Here is a 17202-nt window from a genome sequence, read left to right on the forward strand (position 1 = left end):
CTGTCTCTTTGTTTATTCCTAATGCCCATTCCTTTCAGGAACTCCTTCAAGGGAGTGTCCACAGCAAATTTCCTTAACTGGGGAATTCCAATGCAGCTTCTTAGCATTTAGTGCTTCACCCATAACAGGCCACAGGCATAAGGCAACTCCTTGTGCAGTATGTTCAGAAGCTCCTACCTAATGTATTAGACCCATATACTTTTATTTCAGTGAAAACTTGAGAAAACAGTATTTGGATATATGATCAAAATTGAATTAGCTTTCTTTTTGATGCTCTAAGTAATTTAGATTTTTGTCTCTACTAATACTGAATCTTTTTGAGTGTCTATTGGCTTTTCTAATATTGTTTGTTTGTGCTGTCTTAGATTTGTGCATCATTAATAGTTCTCTCTAAAAGCCTAACAGTAAATTGTATATTTTTTTCATGTATGGCTCCATTTTCTGTTTTAATAACAAAACTTAAGATAGATTATGTATGAGATTTTGAATGCCCATTTTGTTGACCACTGTCTACATGCACCATAGTTGACTGGCTTTAAAAAGAAAAAAAAGATTGCCTAGGTGATAAATATAGACTGAAGGAGGTCACTTCTCATGTAATTATATGTTTATAACCATGTGCATTGACATGATCATTATTTACATTTGGAAAACCCAGGCGTAGCTAACAGTGCATAGTGAGATAAAATATTTTTTTAATTCTTCAGCTGATGGTGATTCTTCAAAAGCACAACTGCATTAACCAAGAAATATTTGAGTCTGTCAGTGATTTCGTCGCTGCCTGTAAAGACACCTCTATCATCACCAGGGGGAAGTGTTTGGCTCAAAATGGTAAGAAGTATTTCTTCATGTTGGATTTTAATGTACAGGTTTGTTATGAATAAGATTTACATATCTAAATGCAGATTTACTTTAGATGATGTTGCTATTGGCAGAGATTGGTCGGGGATTCCATGTTATGATAGAAGGCTTTTGCAGTGTTTATTGAACCAGTTGTAGGTGTGATTGCAAGTGAAAACAGGCTATCCTTTGAGAAAAATATGTCAGTGCTATATGTTCACTGAAAAGCAAGTGCAATTAATGTATTTATAATGTTTGGTGGAAGGGTTTCTAAGCTGCTCTAGACTATTAATATTAGATGTGAAGCATATTGCTTTGATGTTAAAGAATGGCATATGAGAGCATAGATGAGTTAAGAAAATCATGTGAGACTGAGTAAGAGAATTAAAGGGAAGTATATCTGGGTTGATAGTAAACATGCTGAGTAGTTTTCTTGAAAGAAATTGCATAATGCTGAACATTTATAGGTTTTTGGCATAAATACTTATGAGGTGAATGGTGAGGTGTTTTGAGATACGAATGTTGGTGAAGAAGTTTATAACTTTTTTTTTTTTTTCATACTGTTCGGCATTTCCCGCGATAGCAAGGTAGCGTTAAGAACAGGGGACTGGGTTTTTGAGGGAATATCCTCACCTGGCCCTCTTCTCTTTATACTATGCAAAAATTATAGAAATAATTCAGAAGAAAGATAGTTGAATTAAAAAAAATTGTGGGAATTTTAATGGAAGATAAGTTGTCTGAGGTGATGTTTCAGTCTTGTCTTTCTAGCTATTATCGCTGCTCTGTTCCCAGGATGTAAAACTATGATGTAAACATTCTGCTCCCTTCCTAAACCAATTAATCCTTTTAACACAGTCAGACTCTGTCTTACCATAAATATTGTGCATTGTACTAAGGAAACTTATTTGTCCGATATTTTTATGCTCACTTCTACTCCTGTTTCCTTTATACAGTGGGCACTATCCAACCACACATTTGCATTGTACTAAGGAAACTTATTTGTCCGATATTCTTATGCTCACTTCTACTCCTGTTTCCTTTATACAGTGGGCACTTTCCAACCACGCATGTGCATTGTACTAAGGAAACTTATTTGTCCGATATTCTTGTGCTTACTTCTACTCCTGTTTCCTTTATACAGTGGGCACTATCCAACCACACATGTGCTTTGTACTAAGGAAACTTATTTGTCAGATATTCTTATTTATTTATTTATTTATTTTTTATACAGCGCTGGTGGCTGATTCATGTGAGAAACTGCATAAGCTGGTGACTGAGTTTGGTAAAGTGTGTGAAAGAAGAAAGTTGAGAGTAAATGTGAATAAGAGCTAGGTAATAATATTAGGTGCAGTAGGGTTGAGGGTCAAGTCAATTGGGAGGTAAGTTTGAATGGAGAAAAAGTGGAGGAAGTGAAGTGTTTTAGATATCTGGGAATGGATTTGGCAGCAGATGGAACCATGGAAGCGGAAGTGAATCATAGGGTGGGGGAGGGGGCAAAAATTCTGGGAGCGTTGAAGAGTGTGTGGAAGTCGAGAACATTATCTCGGAAAGCAAAAATGGGTATGTTTGAAGGAATAGTGGTTCCAACAATGTTGTATGGTTGCGAGGAGTGGTCTACAGATAGAGTTGTGCGCAGGAGGGTGGATGTGCTGGAAATGAGATGTTTGAGGACAATATGTGGTGTGAGGTGGTTTGATCGAGTATGTAATGTAAGGGTGAGAGAGATGTGTGGTAATAAAAAGAGTGTGGTTGAAAGAGCAGAAGAGGGTGTTTTGAAATGGTTTGGTCACATGGAGAGAATGAGTGAGGAAAGATTGACAAAGAGGATATATGTGTCAGAGGTGGAGGAATGAGAAGTGAGAGACCAAATTGGAGGTGGAAGGATGGAGTGAAAAAGATTTTGAGTGATTGGGGCCTGAACATGCAGGAGGGTGAAAGGCGTGCAAGGAATAGAGTGAATTGGAACGATGTGGTATACCGGGGCCGACGTGCTGTCAATGGATTGAACCAGGGCATGTGAAGCGTCTGGGGTAAACCATGGAAAGTTCTGTGGGGCCTGGATGTGGAAAGGGAGCTGTGGTTTCGGTGCATTATTGCATGACAGCTAGAGACTGAATGTGAACGAATGGGGCCTTTGTTGTCTTTTCCTAGTACTACCTCGCACACATGAGGGGGAAGGGGGTTGTTATTACATGTGTGGTGAGTTGGCGATGGGAATGAATAAAGGCAGACTATGAATTATGTACACTTGTATATATGTATATGTCTGTGTGTGTATGTACATCTATACGTTGAGATGTATAGGTATGTATATTGCGTGTGTGGACGTGTATGTATATGCATGTGTATGTGGGTGGGTTGGGCCATTCTTTCATCTGTTTCCTTGCACTACCTCGCTAATGCGGGAGACAGTGACAAAGCAAAATGAATAATAAATAAATTAATATTCTCGGTAAGTTTCGGTATCATTACTAGCGTTTAACTTGTATGATGTTACAGTTTATCTGTTGTTGGTTTTCTTTTGATTTTTTTAGATGAATCGAGGAGGATTCTTCATACAGATGTTGTTTCTCTGATTATTAATGTATTGTTCCTTTCTGCTTTTAGTGATACTATACTAAGACTTGCCTTCTGGTATGCAATATTGGATGATGGTTAAACCTCTATCCAAGAATTGGTTTTAATTTTTGATGTTCATCATTTTCCAGCTCTTTAAAGAACATTAAGTACAAAAATACATCATACCATTTTCTTTCATTCTTTTTAGTGGAACACTCCTCTTGATTCAGATATCCAACAAGCTTGTGGATTTCTGACTACTTCTGTGTATTTTCTGTAGGTGCTCAACATTTATAGTCTAAATCTGTTCTTTGATCATTCCAGTTTGACGATGTTTTGATGAGTCTGTAGCAACTGATGAACTTTTGAATTTAACAGCTAATTCTTGTTGTTTTGGCTTAAGTTTCAGTACATTGTACATGACAGTTTGTGGATGGATGTGAGTAAATGAAGCCATTCTTTTGTCTGTTCTTAGTGCTACCTCACTAATGTGGGAAATGGCAAGCATTTGTGAAAAAAAATTGTAGTCCCACCTTATTTCACTGAATGAGATTGTAGCCAAAGAGAAAAATAATGTTATTTTAAGGCACTGACAGGTAGTACATAGATGAATACTTACTAACTTTGGGAATATTAGTGGGACAAACTCCAAGAGTGAAGGTATGTTTTCTATTTGAGATTCTAGTGCCCTGTTTCTTATTAATGTGTTTCCTGAACAAAAAGAATTTTCTTGCATGAACTGATAGTAAGTGACCATCCCCAGTATAGTGCTGATAACTCTTAATAGGCATACAGCTGATGGATTGCAAGCTACTTTCATTTGAGTCACGCATATCTTCCACCAACCATCCACTGGCTAATGAGCTCTTTAAGATAATGTCTACCAAGAAGACAAACTTGTGTGTTGCAGCAGATGTTACCACATCAGAAGAATTGATTTCTTTGGCAGAAAAGGTAAGTCGTCTATGAGAATGAGAGCATGATTAAAAATATGGATGGGTGCAGTGATCATAGTGCAGTACAGGTCCTACTGATTTACATTATTAATCAAAATAACATGTAGAATGGGAATATTGTTAAAGAGGTCAAGGGGGAAGTGATAACAGGTAGTGAAGATGAGAGGAGATGGGAGTGAGTATTTTGAAGGTTTGGTGTGCAAAGTGAAAGGGTCTGGGAGAATGGTTTGGTTAAGAGAGAAGAGGTTGTGAAAGCTTAGCAGAAGATGAATTCCGGTAAGGCAGCGGGTTTGGATGGTATGGCAGTTGAATTTATCAAGAAAGGGGGTGACTACTGTGTTGTTATTTGGTTGATAAAGATATTCACTGTATGTATGGATCAAGATGAAGTGCCTAAGGATTGGCAGAATCCATGCATAGTGCTATTATACAAAGGCAATGGTGATAAAGGTGTGTTCAAACTACAGAGGCATACGTTTGTTGAGTATTCCTGGCAAATTGTACGGGAGGGTATTGATTGAGAGGGTCAAGGCATGTACAGAGCATCAGATTGGGGAGGAGCAGTGTGGTTTCAGAAGTGGTAGAGGTTGTGTGGATCAGGTGTTTGCTTTGAAGAATGTGTGTGAGAAATACTTAGAAAAGCAGATGGATTTGTATGTAGCATTTATGGATCTGGAGAAAGCATATGATAGTGTTGATAGAGGTGCTCTGTGGAAAGTCCTAAGAGTATGTGGTGTTGGAGGTAAGCTGCTAGAAGCAATGAAAAGATTTAACCAAGGATGTAAGGCATGTGTACAAGTAGGAAGAGAGGAGATTGATTGGTTCCCAGTGAAGGTCGGTGTGTGGCAGGGGTGTTTGATGTCCTCATAGTTGTTTGATTTGTTTATGGATGGGGTGGTTAGGGAGGTGAATCCAAGAGTTATGGAGAGAGGGGCGAGTATACAGTCTGTTAGGGATAAGGGCCTGGGAAGCAAGTCAGTTGTTGCTCACCAATGATACAGCACTGGTGGCTGATTCAAGTGAGAAACTGCAGAAGTTAGTGACTGTTTGGTGTTTGTGAAAGTGTGTGAAAGGAGAAAGTTGATGTAAATGTGAATAAGAGCAAGGTTATTAAGTTCAGTAGAGTTGAGGGACAAGTTAATTGGGATGTAAGTTTGAATGGAGAAAAATTGGAGGAGGTAAAGTGTTTTAGATATCTGTAAGTGGATGTAGCAGCAAATGGAACCATGGAAGTGGAGGCGAGTCACAGGGTGGGGGAGGGGACAAAGTTTCTGGAAGTGATGAAGAATGTGTGCAAGGAGAGAACAATATCTTGAAGAGCAAAATTGGGTATGTTTGAAGGAGTAGTAGTTCCAACAGTGTTATATGGTTGTGAGGCATGGGGTATAGATAGGGTTGTACGGAGGAGGGTGGATGTGTTGGAAATGAAATGTTTGAGGACAATATGTAATGAGGTGGTTTCATCGAGTAAGTAGTGAAGGGGTAAAAGATATGTATGGAAAATAAAAAGAGTGTGGTTGAGAGAGCAGAAAAGGGTGTGTTGAAATGGTGTGGAAATATGAATAGAATGAGAGGAAAGGTCGACAAAGAGGATATATGTCAGAGGTGGAGGGAAGAAGGAGAATTAGGTGACCAAATTGGAAGTGGAAGGAGTGAAAAAGATTTTGAGGTGATTGGGGCCTGAACGTATAGGGGGGTGAGAGGCATGCAAGGAATAGAGTGAATTGGAACTATGTGGTATACTGGGGTCGACGTGCTGTCAGTGGACTGAACCAGGGCATGTGGAACGTGTGTGGTAAACCACGGAAAGGCCTGTGGGGCCTGGATGTGGATAGGGAGCTGAGGAATAGAGTGAATTGAAACTATGTTGTATGCTGGGGTCGACATGCTGTCAATGGACTGAACCAGGGCATGTGAAACGTGTGGTAAACCATGGAAAGGCCTGTAGGGCCTGGATGTGGATAGGGAGCTGTGGTTTCGGTGATTACACATGTTAGCTAGAGACTGAGTGTGAAGGAATGTGGCCTTTTTTGTATGTTTTCCTGGCACTACCTCGCTGAAGCAGGAAGTAGCAATGCTGTTTCCTGTGGGGTGGGGTTGTTCTGGGAATGGATGAAGGCAAGCATGTTTATATATGTATATGTTGACATGTATATGTATTTATATGTGCATGTATGGGTGTTTTTGTATATAAATGTGTATATGAGTGGATGGGCCATTCTTCACCTGTTTTCCTGGCACTGCCTCAGTGATGCGGGAAATGGCAATCAAGTATAATAATAATAATGATGTATTTTTTATGTTTATTATACTGAGTCGCTGTCTCTCATGTTAGTAAGGTAACACAAGGAAACAGATGAAAGAATGGCCCAACCCACCTACATACACATGCATACACATAAACACCCACACACGCACATATACATACCTATACATTTCAACGTATACATACATATACATACACAGACATATTCATATATACACATATGCATATCCATACTTCCTGCCTTCATCCATTTCCGTCACCACCCCACCAAACGTGAAATGGCACCCCATTTCCCCCGCGCGCGTCCAAGGTAGTGCTAGGAAAAAGACAAGGCCACATTCGTTCACCCTCAGTCTCTAGCTGTCATGAGTAATACACTGAAGCCACAGCTCCCTTTCCATGGTTTATCCCAGATGCTTCACATGCCCTGGTTCAATCCATTGACAGCACGTTGACCACAGTATACCACATCGTTCCAATTCACTCTATTCCTTGCACGCCTTTCACTCTCCTGTATGATCAGGCCCCGATTGCTCAAAATCTTTTTCACTCCATCCTTTCACTTCCAATTTGATCTCCCACTTCTCCTCGTTCCCTCCACCTCTGACACATATATCCTCATTGTCAATCTTTCCTCACTCATTCTTTCCATGTGACCAAACCATTTTAGTATACCCCCATCTGCTCTCTCAACCACACAACTCTCTTACCCTTTCATTACTTACTCAATCAAACCACCTCACACCACATATTGTCTTCAAACATCTCATTTCCAACACATCCACTCTCCAACGCATAATCTTATCTATAGCCCATGCCTCGCAACCATATAACATTGTTGGAACCACTATTCCTTCAAACATACTCATTTTTGCTCTCCGAGATAACGTTCTCACCATCCACACATTCTTCAACACTCCCAAAACCTTCATCCCCTTCCCCACCCTGTGACTCACTTCCGCTTCCGTGGTTCCATCCATTGCTAAATCCACTCCCAGATTTCTAAAGCACTTCACTTCCTCCAGTTTTTCTTCATTCAAACTTACCTCCCAATTATCTTGTTCCTCAACCCTACTGAACCTAATAACCTTGCTCTTAATCACATTTACCCTCAGCTTTCTTCTTTCACACACTTTACTAAACTCAGTCACCAACTTTTGCATTTTCTCACCCAAATCAGCCACCAGTGCTGTATCTTGAGCAAACAACAGCTGACTCACTTCCCAAGCTTTCTCATCCACAACAGACTGCGTACTTGCTCCTCTCTCCAAAACTCTTGCATTCACCTCCCTAACAACCCAATCCATACACAAATTAAACAAGTATGGAGACATCACGCAACCCTGCCGCAATCTGACATTCACTGGGAACCTATCACTTTCCTCTATTCCTACTCTTACACATTCCTTGATAAGAAAAAATTGCACTGGTTCTAGCAACTTACCTCCCACACCATATATTCTTAATACCTTCCACAGAGCATCTCTATCAACTCTATCATATGCCAACTCCAGGGCCATAAATGCTACATACAAATCAATCTGTTTTTCCAAGTATTTCTCACATACATTCTTCAAAGCAAACGCCTGATCCGCATATCCTGTACCACTTCTGAAACCACTGTGTTCTTCTCCAATCTGACGCTCTGTACATGCTTTGACCCTCTTAATCAATACCCTCCCATACAATTTTCCAGGAATACTCAACAAACTTATACCTCTGTAATTTGAACATTTACCTTTTTCCCCTTTGCCTTTGTACAGTGGCACTATGCATGCATTCTACCAATCCTCAGGCACTTCACCATGAACCATACATACATTGAATATCCTTACCAACCAGTCAACAACACAGTCACCCCTATTTTAATGAATTCCACTGCAATACCATCCAGACCCGCTGCCTTGCCTGCTTTCATCTTCTGCAAAGCTTTCACTACCTCTTTGTTTACCAAACCATTCTCCCTGACCCTCTCACTTTACACACCACCTCGACCAAAACACCCTATATCTGCCACCCTATCATCAAACATTCAACAAACCTTCAAAATACTCACTCCATCTCCGTCCCACTTCACCACTACTTGTTATTACTTCCCCATTAGCCCCCCTCACTGATGTTCCCATTTGTTCTCTTGTCTTAAGCTCTTTATTTACCTCCTTCCAAAACATCCTTTTATTCTCCCTAAAATTTAATGATACTCTCTCACCTCTACTCTCATTTGCCCTCTTTTTCACCTCTTCACCTTTCTCTTGACCTCCTGCCCCTTTCTTTTATACATCTCCCAGTCATTTGTACTACTTTCCTGCAAAAATCATCCATGCGTGAGATATACCATACCAGATAGTTTTTTTTCTTTTTTTTTTTTTTTTTTGAAAAAATCTTAGCTTGCACACAGTTACCTTCGATGATGCCTTTGTAGAACCCTATATACCCATTTCCATCAAACATCTAGGTGTTTCATGAAGAACCTCATCCAGATGATTAGATCGTTCCCCATTTTTTCAATTTGCCAGTTTCACCCATCACTGAAGTACCTAGGATTCCTTCTCTGTAATATGCCACCTTGTCTCAGATTTTCTGCTGCACTAATTTGAATAGGTTCTTTGGATTTCTGTATCTGCACCATCATAGAATCTCACTTTCAGTACTATTACCTTATTCCTTTGTATTTCTTCAACAATATTGAAGTGCCGCACAGCTCCTTAAAGAAAAGAACTGTTAGTTGACAGTGCAGCTTCACTCTTTAATCTGCAAACAATACTTATGGCAAAAAGTTACCTCTGCATTCAGGACACAAAGAATATTACCCATGTATCCTCTATGTTGCAGAAGGTGACTAAGAGTGGTAGGAGTAGATGGCTGGATACCCTCCCCTCCTATATTGTCACTTTCTGAAAATATGAACAGTGATAGAGACCAAGTGAAGATTTACCATGAAGGCTCTTGCTGGGTTGTCGGAGCATGTATGGTTGTAATTACATGTACCCGTTTATCTCCACATTGTAGAAGGTGACGAAGAGAGTTAGGAGTGAATGGCTGGATATCCTACTCTCCTGTATTATTACTTCCTGAAAATATGAACACGAACAGGGGCTACTACGAAGGCTCAGGCTGGAATGTCTGAATATGTATTACTGTAACTGGAATGAAAGGAATGGAGATAGTTGCTTAAGAAAGAAACCTAGATGTATCGACTTTGAACGAAACATAGTTGATGAGTGAGGGACAGAGTTGTTCAGGAATGCACAAGGGAAAATTCTGATTTTAGTGAGAGGACAAGATGTAAGGAAGGGATGGTGCATCTGGTGTGGAGTAAGCAGTCAGGCTGTGTAAAAGAGTGAAAGATGTTGAATTCGAAAGCGATGTGGAATGGATTAGAAAGTGAACCATGAAATATGGGCGATTGTAAGTGCTTATTCACCAGAAAGCAAGGGGAGTGAAAAAGAAATTAATGCATTTTGGGGAGAGCTAAGTTAATACTATAGAAATATTGATAAAAGGAAATTACTAATAGTGTGGAAAGAGTTACATCTTAGGGTACAAATGAAGAGATGGGCATGAGGTCTATGTTGTAATTGATAATGGAGAAAAACATGTGTAGTAATGAGCTGAAAGAGGAATGATGGGAAATATGTGATTTGAATATATGTGCATAGATAATATCCCTGGGGATAGGGGAGAAAGAATACTTCCCACGTATTCCCTGTGTGTCGTAGAAGGCGACTAAAAGGGAAGGGAGCGGGGGCCTGGAAATCCTCCCCTCTCATTTCCCCTGGAAATCCTCCCCTCCCCAAAAGAAAGAACAGAGAAGGGGGCCAGGTGAGGATATTCCCTCGAAGGCCCAGTCTTCTGTTCTTAACGCTACCTCGCTAATGCGGGAAATGGCGAATAGGATGAAAAAAAAAAAATAAGCGTACATGGGGCAAGTTATTGTCAGTGGACTGCGCCAGGCATATAAAGCAGCCAGTGGAAATCATGGAAAGGTTTGTGGAGCCTGGTTGTGGATAGGGTATTCAGGTTTTAGTACATTACACATAACAGCTAGAGGGTGAATGTGAGCTAATGAGGCCATTTCTTCATCATTTCATGGTCCTGCCGCACAAATACGTTGAACAGCAAACAAGATAAAACAAAATTTAACCTTTAGATCAGCACTTGCTCCTGTGTTCATCCCCATGTGCTTGATGAAGTTGAAAAAATTGCTTTGTGGAATGATATATTTTCACTCAAAAGTACATTTTATAAAAGTTTATTGATACTTTTTGTTGGCTGGGTCCACTGCTGATGATGTCCAAATGGAAGTATGTTTGACTGCTATGCTTTTATATATTTCATACACAGGCACAGCATTGGTGATGAATTGAATGTATATTTATTTATTTATTATACTTTGACACTGTCTCCTGCGTTTGCGAGGTAGTGCAAGGAAGCAGACGAAAGAATGGCCCAACCCGCCCTCGTACACATGTATGTACTTAAATGCCCACACTCGCACATATGTGTACCTATACATTTCAACGTATACATACATATACATGTCATCGTATACATACATATACATACACAAACATATACATATATACACATGTACATATTCATGCTTCACATGCCCTGGTTCAATCCATTGACAGCATGTGGACCCCAGTATACCACATTGTTCCAATTTACTCTATTTGTTGCACGCCTTTCACCCTCCTGTATGTTCAGGCATCTATCACTCAAAATCTTTTACACTCCATCCTTCCACCTCCAATTTGGTCTCCCACTTCTCATTCCCTACACCTCTGACACATATATCCTCTTTGTCAATCTTTCCTCACTCATTCTCTCCATGTGACCAAACCATTTCAATACACCCTCTTCTGCTATCTCAACCACACTCTTTTTATTACCACACATCTCTCTTACCCTATTATTACTTAATCAAACCACCTCACACCACATATTGTCCTCAAACATCTCATTTTCAACACATCCACCCTCCTCTTAACAACCCTATCTATCGCCCATTCCTCACAACCATATAACATTGTTGAAACCACTATTGCTTCAAACGTACCCATTTTTGCTCTCTGAGATAATGTTCTTGCCTTGCACATATTCTTCAACATTTTCAGAACCTTTGCCCCCTCCCCCACCCTTTGACTCACTTCCGCTACCATGGTTCCATCCGCTGCCAAATCCACTCCTAGATATCTAAAACGCTTCACTTCGTCCAGTTTTTCTCCATTCAAACTTCCCTCCCAGTTGACTTGTCCCTCAACCCTACTGAACCTATTAACCTTGCTCTTATTCACATTTACTCTCAGCTTTCTTCTTTCACACGCTTTACTAAACTCAATCATTAACTTCTGCAGTTAAGCCAATGTTGGTGTACGTGGCCCCTCCTGGGCTGGCTTCCTTTACTCCATATGTAACCCCTTACGTAATTGCTGTCTACGTCTGCTTAGGTCTTGGGTTGATTTATTTTGTATTTATCTTCAAGCATGCAAGTTAGAGGTTGTTGGATATGTATGTGCTGAGAGGGGCAGCATTGGGGATGCTTGATCATTTCTAGGTGGTAGTAGGTTAAGGATAAGAGGAATAACACATATGTGAAAGAAGTGACAAAAATTAGTGTGGTTTAGTAATGTGGCTTATGTGGAAAGATACCTAGAAAGATTAAGTGAAGAATGACATAGGATTAGAGTAAATGAAACAGAGAAATTATTAAGTATTTATGGTAGCAAGACTGCGTGGAACGAAGAAGTTTAATTGTTACTGATACATAAAAGGGAGGTATATAGTTATTATCTATAAGGAAGGAGTGCAAGTAATAGGGAGGAGTGTAAGAAGAAGCATTAAGACATTACACGAAAGGTGTGAGACTTGAAAAAGCGGGCAAATTAGACATAGTGTAATGAGAGGACATGAAAATCTCATGAAAGGAGATGAATAGAGTGAAAAGAACCTGGACGGTTGGGCATTACTTTGAAGAGAGTGGCCAGGGAAGTGGTTGCAGACAAAGATGATAAGAAAGTGATGGTGCAAGGACTTGTAAGAGAGTGGATAGGTAAGTGGTAACAGACAAAAGTGAGATAGAGATGTTGCACATATTTTGATGGAGTGCTGAATATGTTGGGTGATACGGAGATGGATCTGTTATGCTTAAAACATGGTGAAATTCAGTGAGAGAGTCTTAGCGAATGGAATTGTGAAAAGAGAGTAGGTAGTGTAAGTTATGTGTAATACATAGTGTGGTAAAACATTGATAGTGAATTGGATTTAAGTTTCTCAAAAAGGGAGGTGACGATGTTGATTGATTATTCATGCTGCTCAACATATATATGGCCCACGGTGTGGCACCTAAGGACTGATAGAAGCTTATGTGGTGCCTTGTGTAAAGGAATGGGAGACAAAAATGAAAGATTGACTTTTAGGAAGTATTATTATTACATTACCTTAGGACCTCCATTTATGGGGTTCCTTCATCTTCAAGGCTGTGCTCCACATAGGAGCAGGAAAATGATGGACTCTTTTGGAACAAGAGGGTCCAACAATTAAAGTTTACTTCTTTTAGTCCATTGGGGACAATACAGCCTTGCCAGAGGTTGCTTGTAGTATATTCACTTGCAGGAGAGCCTCTTTATACCAATTATAGAGTTACAGGTCTATTATGCGTTCCTGGTAATGTTGATGGGAGATTGATGAATTAGAGGTTTTCTCAAGCCTAGAGCACTGCTTTAGGAGACCAATGTGATTATAATTAAGTTAGAAGGTGTTTTACCTAGTAGTGTGCTTTAAATATATTCTTTTATGCTTGATTGCCAGTACCTATGCTAGCAAGATAGCACCAGGAGCAGACAAAGAAAGGCTGCATTCGCTCACATCCATTCTCTAGTTGTCATGTGTAATACACCGACACCTTAGCTGTGTATCCACAACCAGGTTCCACAGACCTTTATGTTGTTTGTATTGGCTCTCTCACATTCAATGCCTAGTTTCGGTACATTGACCCATGTTTACCGCATCATTCCAGTTCACTCTGTTCTGTGTGTGCCTCTCAATCTCCTCCATTTTCAGGCCTTGATCAGTCAAAATTTTTTCCAATTCGTCATTCCATCCAATTAGGTCTTTCCCTTCTGTTTGTTCCCTCCACTTCTGCACAAGAATGTATAGAGGAGTGGGTGTTTAGGCTATAAATGTAGTTTGGTGTTTTTACCGGAAGAGTAAGATGTATGTATAAGAAGGATAAGAGGTGAGTAAGTAGCTCCTGGTGAAAGTGAGTCTACACTAAGGATGTTTCATCACCATTGCTGTTTAATCTGCCTATAGATAGGATGGTGAGGAAGGTAAATGCAAGGTCTAAGAGTGAGGACTATATTGGATGGGATAGGTAAGTATACAGTTGTTGTTTGCAGATGACAAACTCCAGAGACTGGGGATACAATATGGGAAAGATCAGTGTTTTTTGGGATGAAGATTGGGTATGTATTATGATATATTAGTCCCAACTGCGTTGTATGGATGCCTGAGAATGACATACAGCATGTAGTGTGTTCATCATATGAAAAATGCCATTAGTAGAGAAAAGTTTGGTTGTAAGAATATTATTATTAAGAGTATGTGCTGAAATGGTTTGGGCATATGGAGAGGATGAGTGAAGGGAGACTGCCACAGAGGATCTTTGTGTTGGAAGTGAAAGGAGCAGAAGGGAGAAGGAGACTGGTGAGAAGATAGAAGGATGCATTAAAAGCGGCCTTGAGGTTTTAAGGTCTGAACATTCAGGAGTAGAGCCAAGTAATTGTTAGAAAAACTGGAGCAATTTGGTGAATAAAGGGGATTACATGCAGTTAATAGGCTTAACCAAGGCAAATGATGAAGCAGTCCAGATAAACCATGGATTGGTCTATGGCTTTGTCTGCAGATGGTAGACTGGTTTTGGTACATCATTTGTAATAAATACAGGAAGGATGTTTAAGTATGAATAAGACTATATAACTGCTATTTTCCTTCTTTATGCTTCCCTCTGTCCTTCCTTACTTCATGTCTATCGAGCAAATAGTACTGTGCATTGCGCCAATCTTGAGTAGACCATGCCATACCTGATGGTTCATACCTTTACCTTCATTACTCTACTTTTGAGACACTGTAGTATGCTTATATTTCATTGGTCTTTGTACATCAGCTTTCATTCCATCATCCAGATATAAAGTGCACTTGAATGTCTAAATAACTGCAGCTTTCCCATTTTTGTAGCTTTCTCTTTTCTGCCTTTTCCAAGTGTGTAGCTTTATTCATAGAACTAGATTTAATCTCTTAGTACATATTCATTGTGTATTTGAAACAACCATTGTGATAATGTATCTTTATATTAGTCCACTATTGTTATTTGTTCAACTACATCATCCTTAACTATACACTACTAATCCACCCATGTTTTAATGTATCTGGAGAGTGTTATTCATTATGAAAGGATGCTCCCTCAGCTATAGAAACATAATACTGTTGAAAATTTTGTAGACATTTTTCATTTTTTGATTTCATCTAGTTCCCCACTTTGAGACAGTCTTTAGATTACATGATATTCTTTTAGGTTGGGCCACATATCAGCCTCTTGAAGACCCATGTTGACATCTTGGTGGACTTCAGCAAAGAGAAAGTTGACATGTTGAAGGACCTTGCTAAGGAGCACAATTTTTTACTCTTGGAGGATAGGTGTGTATTGATGGCAAGATAGAAAAGCTTTTAGTCCCTATGTAAAAGAACTTTGAAATCGAATCATAGAAGTGGGTGTAAATAGAAATGATGTAGATGCTAAAGATCCACCAATAAACATCGAGTTCATAGTACATACGCAGTTACACATATTTCAGTTGGTTTATTTCTTAAGTATCAGGTTTGAGAAGGAAATGCAGAAGCATATTTCTTTATACTGTCCATTCTTACATCATGGGATGAAGCTCATAAGTGCTTCAGGCTTTGATTATCAAGTTAAGTATAGCTGCTTTCCAGTTGGCTTTATCATTTATTTCTCCATTTATTCCTAAAATCATATTAGATATGAGGTAGTAGGATGTATTTCTGTTCCTGGACTTTCCAGAAAGTTTGGAGACATCGGAAATACAGTAGCCAGCCAGTATTCTGGGGGAACATTCAATATTGTGAACTGGGCAGACCTGATTACAGTTCATGGAATACCAGGTGATGGAGTCATTAAAGGTAAGTTATTTTTCTTTTCTCTTGAGTATGAATGCAAAGGAAAAGTTTTTTCATGTTCACATTTTTTGTGTGAACAAGGTATCACCTGGAAGAAAAAAAAGTGACCGTTTGCTGACTTCACCCTCAAGCTTACATGGATAATGAACTGAGACTAGATCCCCCTATCAATAACAAGACCCAAGAAACCTGTGTGACTCCTGAGAAATTTTTTTTTAGAGATGTATGCAGAAGAAAATAAAAGCTATTCCCGATATGTTTAACATTTTCTATATTTATTTGTTTGTTTGCCATTTCTTGCAGGTACCAGGAGAGATTGGATGAAGAATGGCAGAGGATGAAAGTAACTGAAACTAGGGAAGTGGGTGAGGAATGCAGTGTGTATTGGGAAGCAGTTCTGAATGGGCAGGTGAAGGGTATGGCATGTGGAAAGTGGGTTTTGGGTATGCAAGAAAAGGTAGTAAGCAACTCTCTTTGGTTCCTGTTTCTCCTCTAACTACACTTTGAATGACTCTAACATTCCTTCACCCCCTGATGCTCCTCTTATTAATCCTATGCCTCTTCCAATAGTTTCTTTTTGAACTGTCCAAAAAGTGCGTCTTTCTCTGGATGGCATCCATCCCCCTGTACTGAAAGATTGTGCCTCTGAACTTGCATCTGTGCTTGCTTGTCTCTTTCATTTCAGCTTAAAAAACAAAACTTTTCCTTCTTCTTGAAAACATGCTTTGATACATCCCATCCCCAAGAAGGGTGACTGTTCTGACCCCTTGAACTATCCACCTATTGCTTTGACCTCTACCATATCCAAAGTCTTTGAATCCCTGCTCAACTCCCATATCCTTAAGCACCTTGAAAATCAGTCTTCTATCAGATCACCAGTATGGCTTACATAAGGTAAGATCCACAATGGTGATATTCTTTCATATCTTACTTTCTACCTTCTCATGTCTTCCCAATAACTGTGACATGGCACATTTCAAGAGACAGGTCTTTTGCTTTCTCAAAAAGTCATAAATACTTTCCCTTGTCTTCTCTTTTTCCATTTCATAATTATCTCTATATTTCAGTTAAGGCTTGGCCTTGATTTAGACTTCTGTCCATGACTGGAGCCTTCAAAAAAAAAAAGAAGGATGAGGGAGTTAGTAAAAGACAAAAGAGAGGTGTATGGGCATTACCTACAGGGAAGGAGTGTGAGAAATTGGGAAATGTACAAGAGGAAGTGGTAGGAGATCAGGAAGGAAGTGGCTAAAAGAAGGGCAGATGAGAGAGTTGGGGGTGAGGAAGTAGCAGCAGACTTCAGGGAGCATAGTGAAATGTTTTGGAAGTAGGTGAATAACATAAGGAGAACAAGAGAACATCGGAACAGATAGAGGAAGTGAT

General features: G+C 39.6%; 1 protein-coding gene across 2 annotated transcripts in view; it reads left to right on the forward strand.

The window, feature by feature from the left end:
- Window positions 1-17202, forward strand: part of r-l (rudimentary-like) — a 46709-nt gene that overhangs the window by 24355 nt on the left and 5152 nt on the right. For both annotated transcript variants that reach the window (XM_071685427.1, XM_071685426.1), the window contains exons 5-8: window positions 708-831; window positions 4187-4353; window positions 15200-15321; window positions 15707-15825. In XM_071685427.1, the coding sequence (XP_071541528.1) occupies window positions 708-831; window positions 4187-4353; window positions 15200-15321; window positions 15707-15825 (532 nt within the window). The remainder of the gene's footprint in view (window positions 1-707; window positions 832-4186; window positions 4354-15199; window positions 15322-15706; window positions 15826-17202) is intronic.

The sequence above is a fragment of the Panulirus ornatus genome, chromosome 40, assembly GCF_036320965.1.
Source record: "Panulirus ornatus isolate Po-2019 chromosome 40, ASM3632096v1, whole genome shotgun sequence".
Taxonomy (NCBI): Eukaryota; Metazoa; Arthropoda; class Malacostraca; order Decapoda; family Palinuridae; genus Panulirus; species Panulirus ornatus.